Source organism: Bipolaris zeicola (assembly GCF_000523435.1).
Source record: "Bipolaris zeicola 26-R-13 unplaced genomic scaffold scaffold_432, whole genome shotgun sequence".
Classification (NCBI taxonomy): domain Eukaryota; kingdom Fungi; phylum Ascomycota; class Dothideomycetes; order Pleosporales; family Pleosporaceae; genus Bipolaris; species Bipolaris zeicola.
In genome coordinates, this window is record NW_006912481.1 from 1 (window position 1) to 9,978 (window position 9,978).

Below are 9,978 nucleotides of genomic sequence, written 5' to 3' on the forward strand. Positions count from 1 at the left end.
TGCGATAGTTTATTAATTGTGATAAAAGCGCGTGATATCGCCTTGACGTTGACGCGCTGGTGGGGCGCGACCGATTCGCTTGGGCAACCGATTCGCTTGTGAACCACGTTAGAGAGAGTGGTCTAACGCTAAACCAACGAAGTAGTCAACTAGAAAAAAGAGCTAGATAGATACAGAAAGAGGAAAAAGAAAAAAGACTTTGTTAATCAATATACTCAGACTTTCCACTCCTCTCGCTTTCCAAGCCCAAACAAGGCCCCTATATACAAGTAAAGTGCTCAAAAACGCACGATATTTAGACTTGTAAGTTTGGGATTTGCGGTATAAGAGGTAAAGTAAAGCACATAGGGTAGCCAAGTCTAGTCCTTTACACTGACACCGGCTTTGTCTTGTGCTTTAGCGGGTTGCTCCTGGGTCTTGGGGTCCTTCTCGTCTTGTTCTTCTTCTCCGCTGCTTTCCTCTTCGTCATCGTCACTATCTTCTTCATCGTCGTCGTCATCCTCTTCTTCCTCTTCTTTCTTCTTTGCTGGTACAGCTGCTTTTCCCTTTGCGGCTTCGCCCTCTGCTTCTTCTTCTTCGTCGGTTTCTTCCTCGTCGCTGTCGTCTTCATCCTCCTCGGAACTGCTTTCCTTGGTTACGGCGGCAACAGCAGCCCCATCCTTTGTGGTTGCAGCTGTGCTAGCATCCTTGTCTGTCTCCTCATCATCTTCCTCCTCAGAGCTTTCCTCTTCGGAGTCTTCTTCCTCTTCGTCACTGCCCTCCTTGTCCTCTTCCTCTTTACTAGCTTCTGCCTGCGTAGTGCTTACCGGACCAGCACTCAGCGCGGGGTTCTTGGCATCATCATGCATGGAAGGAGGTGTTTGGACGGGTTTCTGTACATCAGATATTTTGGGAATGCTCTTTGCGGCAGTTGCTTTTGACGTCTTTGCATCCTTTGGCTTTGCGTCCTTGGGTTTGACTGCAGCCTTGCTAGCAGATGTCGAGGTCGCAGCCCTTCTGGCTGATGCAGAGGTTGCAGAGGTTGCAGTTTTGCTTGTAGATGCAGATGCAGTTTTGGGCTTGGACTTTGGCGCAGCCTTTGGCATGCCAAAGAGACCAGTTGTTGGTTTCCGTGTTGTTGTTGTCGTTGTCGATGATGATGATGACGCTTTTGGTATTTTAGAGCCTGTAGTGCTCGTCTTCGTATCCTTTGGTTTGACATCTTTTGCTTTGACGTCTTTTGCTTTTGTATCTTTCGCCTTGGTGTCCTTAGCCTTGACATCTTTGCTGACAGAGGGCTTGACTATCGCCTTCACCCCCTTCTTTACCTCGGTCTTTGCTTCTGTCTTTGATCCGGCCTTTGCTGCAGTTTTTATTCCAGTCTTTGTTGTAGCCTTTGCTTCAGTCTTTGGTGCAGACTTAGTCTCAGTCTTTGGTGCAGCTGTAGCCTCAGTCTTTGCTTCAGTCTCTTCTTCGGTTGTCGTCTCAGCTTTTGCCTCATCCTTCACTTCCGCCTCCGCCTCCGCTTCTTCCTTTACATCTTCCTTTACATCTTCCTTTACATCTTCCTTTACATCTTCCTTTGTATCTTCCTTCACATCCTCCTTTACATCTGCCTCCACCGTGGGAGCATCCGCCTTTGCATCCGCCGTGACGCTGGGTGTAGTCGGTGTCGCAACCTTTGGTGTATCAGGCAGGGGAACGGTCCGGGGCGAAAGAACATTCTTCAGTTCCTCCTTTAACGGACTCTTGAGCATCGAAGCAGAAGTCGGGGTATTCGTCTTCTCGGCCAACAGCGGATTGGTAGTCTTGATATTGCCAGGGGTGGGCTTCAATGAAGCTGCCTTCTTTGCTGCTTCAGCACCCAGCTCTCGCAGCGCGAGATTCGTCTCTGGGCTTAGGGTTGGGGTGGTATCTTCCTTTGCAGCTGCGCTCTTGAGCGATGTGGGCGCGGCGGTGCTGGTGGAGGCGGCCATGGGCGGCGGCCCTGGTTTGGCGGGAAAGGGGGTGAAGGCTGAGGTCACCCCCAGTGCCTCTCTGATCTCGTCGTATTCGTTCCATTCTTCAATCTCAGTGATGCCCTATTTCAATGTTAATCTTTAGGTACTGGCTACACTCTGTGTATTGTACCTACACCTAGCACATATCCCTCCTTGACTATCAGGGGCAACTTCTTTCCACTTGCTCTCCGCTGGAACAGCTTCTTAGCTAGCTCGTCAGTAGCTGTGTCTACCCCTTTAAATGGGATCTTGTTCGCTCTGAGAATTGTTTCGATTCGCGAGGTGGCAGTGATGATGTGCGAAGACCCGGCGGTCAGGGATGTAAAGAGGTATATGGTCGGGTCGTTGTCGTAAACGCTGAGTTCAGTCATGGCTGGAGCTCTGCTGGGGTTGATGAAGTATGGACAGCTCTAGTGTACAGAATGCGGTTATGTAGAAGGCAGAAAACGTAACGAGGGAGATTAAATAGCACTACGCAGCTTTATGCAAGCATGGAACAAGTGGCAGCAATTGTGTGTTTCACGAGTAAGGTATGCTCGAGGGTCGAGGTGTCGAGCGCGAGCCCCTCGTTGGCGCGGGGTCTGGCTTGGACCCTGACTCAAGAATAGCCCGCCACATGCACGAGAAAGTCTCCGACGCGTCACGGTTCAAACTACATCATTTCTTTTGCGAAAACATGGCTTGCATTTGCTAATCTCCACTTTAACGACATTACTAATTATCCGAAAACATATGAATACTGCTTCTTGGTTCTCATAAATAGACATTATCCTATAGGTGGAGACCCATTTGAGAATTTGCCAGCAAGGACAGTCGTGAGCGCATCTCTGACTTCGAACTCCTCGAGGACGGCACCAAATCTACCAAGCATTAGCAGGGACTAGCAGATACCCAGTATTCGTAACTTACCCGTAGCAGCGGACTTTGGCGAGGAGCTCTCCCTTGAGGAGCTCGAAGTCCTCTTTGGATAGATCCCGCAGTCTGTCGTGCTGGAGGATCTTTGCCCAAGCCATGATGGGCGTAATCTCCCCGTCAAGGGGTAGACGATTGCTCAAATCCAGGAGCTTCATCAGATCCGGCATGTTGACGTCGGGCATCTGGTGAGGATACTTCTCCTCGGGGCAGTTTGTGATGTGCGCATCAGGAGGTGCCGTGGCCATGAGGGCGTGGCCGCTAATGTTCTCGTCGGCATCATGGGCGCGTACCATTAGGAACTGCATGTGGTCCATACAAGGTCGCTCGAGCCTGTCCGACACGACTTGTCAGAGCATATCTTGTCAAGACCAAAGAGAAACGTACGAGAGTTGAAGGAAACAAGGCAGAAAAGACGTAAGCGCATTACTGCTGGGGTGGAGGAGAAAGATAGGGCGTTCGGTCGTACGTTAAAACGAAATCTATGCCAATTTGGTCATAGTCCAGTCCTTGCTGGTGATGGTGCTGCTGCTGCTGGGCTTGATGCTGCAGAGTCAAAGGCTGACCACTCATGCCATCGTGAGAGGCCGAACCGCGTGTTGGTGGTGAGGTGTAGCCAGTAGAGGCTGAACCTGGTCCATAGCCTGACACGCTGCCTGTCGAACTTCCGTAAGTGGAGCTCCCAACTTGGGCCATACCGTTGGAGGGCCGACCCGAAAGGTCAAAGGCGATGCCATGCGCCATGAGTAGCTCACGAAGCCTCCTGTTCTCCTCGGCGTAGGCATCACGCTCACGCGAAGTAGCGGCGAATGTGTCCTTGAGACGGATGACCTCCTGTTCGAGAGCCTTGATATACAGCTCTTTTCTCTCACGATGTGTTCTTGCAAACAAAGTTAGCATGTGATTGAGGTTGTGCATGGCTTTGCCGAGGTTACCTTTGCGCCTGACGATTCAGCTCTTGTCTGCGTGTCAAGGCAGGTTTGCTGTCGGGCTTGGGACCCCTTCTCTTTGGTGGTTGTCCATCTTTGCTGAATTAGTAATTACGAGTGAAACTAGGCAGGCATGGACGGACCTCGGGTTGTCTTCTTGTCGGTTAAACTCTTGAAGAAGCCAAACTGGGCTAGAGGACTCTTTGATTCGCTGCCTATGGATTGCCATTGCCCTGTACTCTCCACGTCCGGCGCGAAAGCAGCCAAGCTACCTCTCCTACTGCTTCCTATGCTTCCCATGCTCATCTCCGACAGACATTCAGAAGGTCGACGGGAAGCAGCAGGAGATGGGTAGTCGGTTGCAGCGCCGGCAGGAGGGTAAGTGGGCGCCATGGTTAGCATATGTGCATTCGGCCATGACATAAAGCGCTGATGCGACATTGCGTATAAAGATTAAAAGTTGATGAAGAAAATAATAAAAGAAAACAAGGACAAGCGTTCTGTATATGTTCTGTATGCGTTCTGTGTGCGTATGTGTACCGAGCTTGGATGCGGGGAAGGGAAGCGTTGTATGGCCATGTATATGTAGCGTCCTCGAAGCCTTGTATCCGACTGAGGCAGGTAAAAAATCGTCGAGTGGCATGTCGTTCATGCATCGTTGCCAATGGCCGGCACAGAGAAGAGCCGTGAGGCTCGAGTGGACGCTTATACCGACGCGGGAATGGCGGGCTTGACCGAGACTCAATCTGTCTCCGCAGCGCCCGTTTAAGGTGTGGAGTCGAGATGGAAAGGGAATCGAAGCATAGGCGGCCAATCACGAGGCCGAGGGTCCACGCGCCAAGAACGGAGACAAAACACAACAAACGTCAAAGAGGAGGGTCTTATTAAAGCGCGCCGCACCAGATGAAGGCAGGAAAAAAAAGGCCAACTTACCACTCCCGTTTGGATGACTCGAGTCACCGACCGAGGGGTCGGTCTTGATGGTGGCGGCCATACTATGTGTGCTGCATGGATCAGCACCAGGTGCAGTTTGGCAGCGGCAAATCCAAGAGTATCTTGTCTGCGAGCGGACCGAAGGCTGCTCGACGCTTTTGGCGGAGGAGCGTGGGTGGTGTGGAGAGTAGAGGCACACTAGTTGTCGACGTCTGTCAGCCCACACGCAATCCCTGTGCACATCCGAAACATACACACACGCACACGCAGAGAGACAGTCGTCCGATACTGCTTGCGACGGGGCAGACGGTGTTCACAAAAGGTCAGGCTGGTACCCCAAGGCGTCGCTGTCGTGTACTTTGAGCACGCGTGCCCAAGGCTTTGCCGTTGGCTTCCGGATGCTGGTGAGACGCACCGCCGGAGGATGGGAGGGCGCGGCAGGCTGTAGGCACGAGGTGGAGCGGGTTGTGGGCGTGGGTGTAGGCGTGGGCGTGGGCGAGTGGTGGCTGAGGCAATTGAGACGTGCGATGTGCTCTTGGCGTCGCAGGCGCGGAGAAGCTGGTGTAGCACAGCAGAAGACGGGGGATCTCTGGGCGACGACGGCTGAGAACAACTCTTACACTTGCGGTGCGATGTCGACGGTAGTTTAGTACCAATTCGCCCGCACAGCAATGCGCTACCCACCCAAGCTGATCGGCGCGAGGGCACAGGCCCGCCCATGGATTTGGAAGACGAAGCGGCCAATGCACGGCGACAAGCCGACAGCAGCGTCTGGCCGAGCCATCAGCCCATGCTCCCGCCCCGTCTCGACTGGTGGGTGTCTAGTGCATCGTCACTGTCCAGGTACGGCTCTGCCCTCCATGTTCTCTGCCTGCATAGGGGCTCGAGCTAACCCCTCCTCGCTCTCCGTCTCCAGGTGGCGCACTGCCATGGTCATGGCCATGGCCACATGCATCCCCGCGGCACAGCGCCAAAGAAACCTTCACGTCCCAAACACTCATCTACCCTACCCTACCCTACCCTACCCACCAAAAGGCCGTGACCATGGGTTCGTTTGTCAAGTAGCCGTCATACAAGACCAGCTAGTCTTGGCCGCTATAGATCTCTCCGAAACACTTCGGACATGCTACTTGCCCACTGTGCATGCAGCACTCACCTCTCTGCCTCGGGTCCGTCTTCACGGTAACTTTGCTATTTGTGTGAGTGTGTGTGCGAGGTGGCAAGGTTACGTGCATATTTCTATCTACTCGGTCTTGGCCTGACCTGATATGACCATGACACCTCACCAAGCACAGCAACATGACTCTGAGACTAGGGTAGTATCAATTTTTTTTTTCCACTACTTAGGGCTTGTTGGCAAGGATCTTCTCAATCTCTTCCAAGACCTCTGGAGTCAACTTGGGCAGCAGCTTCAGGGCAGCACAGTTGTCTTTGACCTGTTCGGGCTTCGATGCTCCGAGGATGACGGTGCTAACATTGGGGTTGCTTGCAGCCCAGGCAAGCGCCAGCTGCGTCGTGTTGCCTCCAAGCCTCTCTGCAATCTTGGTGAGCTCCTTAACCTTCTTGATCTTAGCCTGTCCCTCGTCACTCTTGAGTTCCTCAATCGTCTTCTTGAAGAACTCGGAGTTGGTTGCGAAGCGGCTGTCCTCGGGGATACCGTCGTTGTACTTGCCCGTAAGCATGCCACTCGCCAGAGGACTCCAGATGGTGGTACCGTATTGGTACTTCTTGTACAATGGAGCATACTCTTTCTCAAACCTCTCACGGTGGAAGGCGTTGTACTGCGGCTGCTCGACGACTGGGGCAATGAGGTTGTACTTCTCTGCTATGTCGCACGCTTCTTGAATCTGCTCTGCAGACCACTCAGAAGTGCCCCAGTAGTAGGCCAAGTTCATGTTGATTGTCTGGGTGAAGGCCTCAACTATCTCCTTCATCGGTACACTAGCAGAAGCACATTAGCAAATGCACCTGACGAAAAAGGCGTGTCATTGCATACTCGGGGTCGAAGCGATGAGCAAAGACAACGTCGACATAGGAGTGCTCAAGTCGCTTCAGAGAGCTCTTCAAGCCCTCGACAATGTGCTTCTTAGACAGACCCCTGCACACTGGTTAGCCAAGAAGCAACACGGGATGAGGTCCACCTGCCTGGTGTTGGGCTCCTGCCTCCGTGTTCCAAAAAAGATCTGTCAATCAAACATGTCAATCAAACATGTCGGTCTGAACCATGGAATGGTGTTGCACATGGCGCTACTTACCTTTGTTGACAAGACATACTCGTCACGCGGCCATTGCAGCTCCTTGAAGGCCTTGCCCATTTCAGTCTCACACTCTCCAGCCGCATAAACCTCGGCAGTGTCGAAGAAGTTGATTCCGTGGTTCCAGGCCTCCTCCATGCAGTCCTTGACGATGGAGCCCTTCTGGGTTCCTCCGTACGTCAACCAACCGCCGAGGGACAGGACCGACACCTTGAGGCCGGCCGGGCCCAGGCGCCTGAACTGCATGTCCTTTGGGTCGAATTTGGATTCTACGGGCATCTTGGCGGTGCTTTGAGGGTGTTGAGCTGGTGAGAAGAAGAAGAAGCTTTAGAGTGTGAGGGTGTCAATTGCGGGCGCCGGACGAGCATGAGGGGCACGGCATTGGAGACGATTTGGTGGGGCGAGCCGCGGGCCGGCTTAATGATGTCACGAACTATGCATTAAAAAGCAGCTGCCGACATAAGTAGTGTATGGCAAGATGTGGCTAGTGTATGTACTCTGGAGCAGAGGCAAGCCGCGGGTGGCTGACCAGAGAGATCTAGACAGCTGAGCGAGGCTTAACACATTAGTAAACAAGGCAGCCGTCGCGCATGGACTTGGTGCTCCAAAGCAGAAAAGGCACGCAAGGCGCAGGGCGTCTTGTTAGTGGCTTGCAGGTGGCTCAGTAGTCGCACGTGCGCCCGCGTCCAGCCAGATCAGGCCGCCTGAGACAAGATGAAGGGCCGGTCAGCACGCTGCAATTATGCCCCGCTGCCGGCCAGCCATGCGCTGGCTGCTGGAGCTGAACAGGATGCCTCATGTAGCACAATGGCCTTGCAATTTTACTTGTAGTGGTGCTAGAGTCGATTTTGACAGTTGTTGAATGGCATTGGCAAAGGCTTGTCGCCGTCTGTTTCACGTTTCGAAACGCGACCACCAGCTGAACTGCACTCGTCCAATCACCCGCCCACAACGCCTGGTCACGTGCTTTGCCATCGCGCGCAAAGGAAATGATTGGCCGTGGCGGCTTGCTGATCGGTGGTTACGCTTACACCACTCCTGAAGGGCACATGGAGTAGGACGCCTGAAAGAACCAGTCCACCGTGTGCACCGCCCTATATCTTGGGCGTTTGCTTCCTCATCACACTGCCTCATTGTCCACCCTTGAATTCTTTATTTAGCCATTCATTTTCTGCGGGGCAGAAGAACAGACCATTCACGCCTATTCTGTTAAGAGGCATTGTACATCCATTCTTTTCTTCTACATCACCACATAACAGAACATTCAAACCACTCACTTTTCTCCACCATTGCCTATTCGTTCAAATACCCGGTTTTCCCACCACATCCACCAAGAATTCTATTTTCAACAACCTCCATCAAACTTAAACATCCTCAACATGGGCTTCAAGAAGAACCTTTTCTGTGCGGGCGCTTTCGCCCTTGGCGCCCTTGCCGCACCCCTGCCTGACTGCCCGGATCCCGCCCCAGCTGCCGGCGGTCCTGCAGCCCTGACTGCGGCCACGCTTATCGCCATCGCCCCCAAGACCGAATCCTGCGCAGGTGCAGACTTCCCCGACGAGTGTGCAGATGCCTCAAAGGCCGCCACTGCTTTGAACGAGGCATTCAAGACCTACAAGATCACCTCAAAGGGAGAGCAGGCCGCAATCGTTGCCTATGAGCTATTCGAGAGCGGCGACTTCAAGTACAACAAGAACCACTTCCCCGGTCGCCCCGGACAGGGAACAAGGAGTAAGTACCACCACCATGCCAAGCCCCAACAAACATGCATACTAACCACCCGCCTTCTTTAGTGATGGCCATGCCCAACTACGTCGAGCAGTACGCCACCAGTGTCGCTGGCGCAGATGCCGTTGCAAAGGCCAAGGCTGCAGGAGGCGACGCCGGTTTGGTAGCCGTGCTTGCCCTTGTCAACAGCGACGACGAGAAGAGCTTCGGCAGCGCAGCCTGGTTCGTAAGCACAGTGTGCAGCCCTGAAGTCCGCGCCGGCCTTGCTGCTGCCACAAAGGACGGCTGGGACAAGTTCTTGAGCGAATGCGTCGAGACGCCCGCCGACCCTGCACGCGACCCTGCCTGGACTGCTGCCATTGCCAACATCAAGTAAAAAGGCTACTACTAAAGAACCTGTTCTTTGCCTTTGCTTCATGCCCATTTTCTCTTCTCTCTTGAATACTTTTACCATTATGTTTTCTTCATGTCATATTTTCAAAACATATATAGCCATTCACAATTGATATTCTTTCATGAATGCATTTTTCTTCTAGTAACATCCCTCCCTGGGTTACGCAAGTCCCCCCGTGCCGCAAAGAATCCGCGATTTTAGTATCTTGGAACTCACGCAATCGCTATTATTGCACCGTAATAATAAAATACTTATTCTTAAGGTTACTCTCTACAAATCTATAAGGGCAGTTAAAATATTACAGCGTGTTTAGTCTTGTCGTCGCCAATTCCGTAGTAGCCAGTCTAAGGCTGGTTGGCTTCACACCTCTATATTTATTTAATATTTTCTCTTTAAAAAAGTTATACTCTGCATAGATCCGAGTTCTAGCCGTGACCCTGTTCTGTTAGCTTGTAACTTTAGTCTGCTTACGTGGATAGCGCACCCTTTTATACTAGGTCGGATCGGGCTAAAGTGTGGCGTCTAGTTCTCGAAGCATCTATCTGATTACGTGCTGATCTATTTCTGGTATTAGAGCGAGCTCCTTTGTCTTCCGTGCGGCGTGGTGGGGAGGGTGGGTGGAGGGTGGGTGTCTGTCGTGATGGCCTTAGTGGTAGTACTTACAACACTACGATCGTAGACATGGCCCTATTAAGGCATATGTTGACATAAGCCATTTCGTTTGATGCACTAATAACTACTTCTCTATTATAGGATGATGCTATTCCGTACTATACTCGATACTACTGCAGGCGTGGGCGACCCTCTATAAAGGAGAAGGCCTAAGGCTAGCAGTATCTTACCCTAGA

At 52.4% G+C, this 9,978-nt stretch overlaps 6 protein-coding genes across 6 annotated transcripts; 2 read left to right on the plus strand and 4 right to left on the minus strand.

The window, feature by feature from the left end:
* Positions 1-359: 359 nt before the first annotated feature.
* Positions 360-2,350, minus strand: COCCADRAFT_31222 (uncharacterized protein; the record flags this gene model as incomplete). The annotated part of the gene is made up of 2 exons (XM_007720254.1): positions 360-2,060; positions 2,114-2,350. 2 exons carry the CDS (start codon positions 2,348-2,350, stop codon positions 360-362), a joined length of 1,938 nt encoding a protein of 645 aa, XP_007718444.1.
* Positions 2,351-2,745: 395 nt separating this feature from the next.
* On the minus strand, positions 2,746-4,213 carry COCCADRAFT_112191 (uncharacterized protein; the record flags this gene model as incomplete). Its single annotated transcript, XM_007720255.1, has 5 exons — positions 2,746-2,839; positions 2,889-3,224; positions 3,361-3,771; positions 3,827-3,914; positions 3,964-4,213. The coding sequence occupies 5 exons, from the start codon at positions 4,211-4,213 to the stop codon at positions 2,746-2,748; spliced, it is 1,179 nt and encodes a 392-aa protein (XP_007718445.1).
* Positions 4,214-4,555: 342 nt separating this feature from the next.
* COCCADRAFT_112192 (uncharacterized protein) lies at positions 4,556-4,708 on the plus strand (the record flags this gene model as incomplete). The annotated part of the gene is made up of 1 exon (XM_007720256.1): positions 4,556-4,708. A coding segment is annotated over one exon (153 nt), but the record flags the coding sequence as incomplete, so codon positions are not given.
* Positions 4,709-4,951: 243 nt separating this feature from the next.
* COCCADRAFT_112198 (uncharacterized protein) lies at positions 4,952-5,473 on the minus strand (the record flags this gene model as incomplete). Its single annotated transcript, XM_007720257.1, has 1 exon — positions 4,952-5,473. One exon carries the CDS (start codon positions 5,471-5,473, stop codon positions 4,952-4,954), a length of 522 nt encoding a protein of 173 aa, XP_007718447.1.
* Positions 5,474-6,096: 623 nt separating this feature from the next.
* Positions 6,097-7,287, minus strand: COCCADRAFT_41965 (uncharacterized protein; the record flags this gene model as incomplete). The annotated part of the gene is made up of 4 exons (XM_007720258.1): positions 6,097-6,694; positions 6,750-6,851; positions 6,899-6,936; positions 7,009-7,287. 4 exons carry the CDS (start codon positions 7,285-7,287, stop codon positions 6,097-6,099), a joined length of 1,017 nt encoding a protein of 338 aa, XP_007718448.1.
* Positions 7,288-8,387: 1,100 nt separating this feature from the next.
* Positions 8,388-9,112, plus strand: COCCADRAFT_112201 (uncharacterized protein; the record flags this gene model as incomplete). The annotated part of the gene is made up of 2 exons (XM_007720259.1): positions 8,388-8,739; positions 8,802-9,112. The coding sequence occupies 2 exons, from the start codon at positions 8,388-8,390 to the stop codon at positions 9,110-9,112; spliced, it is 663 nt and encodes a 220-aa protein (XP_007718449.1).
* Between the last annotated feature and the right edge of the window lie 866 nt (positions 9,113-9,978).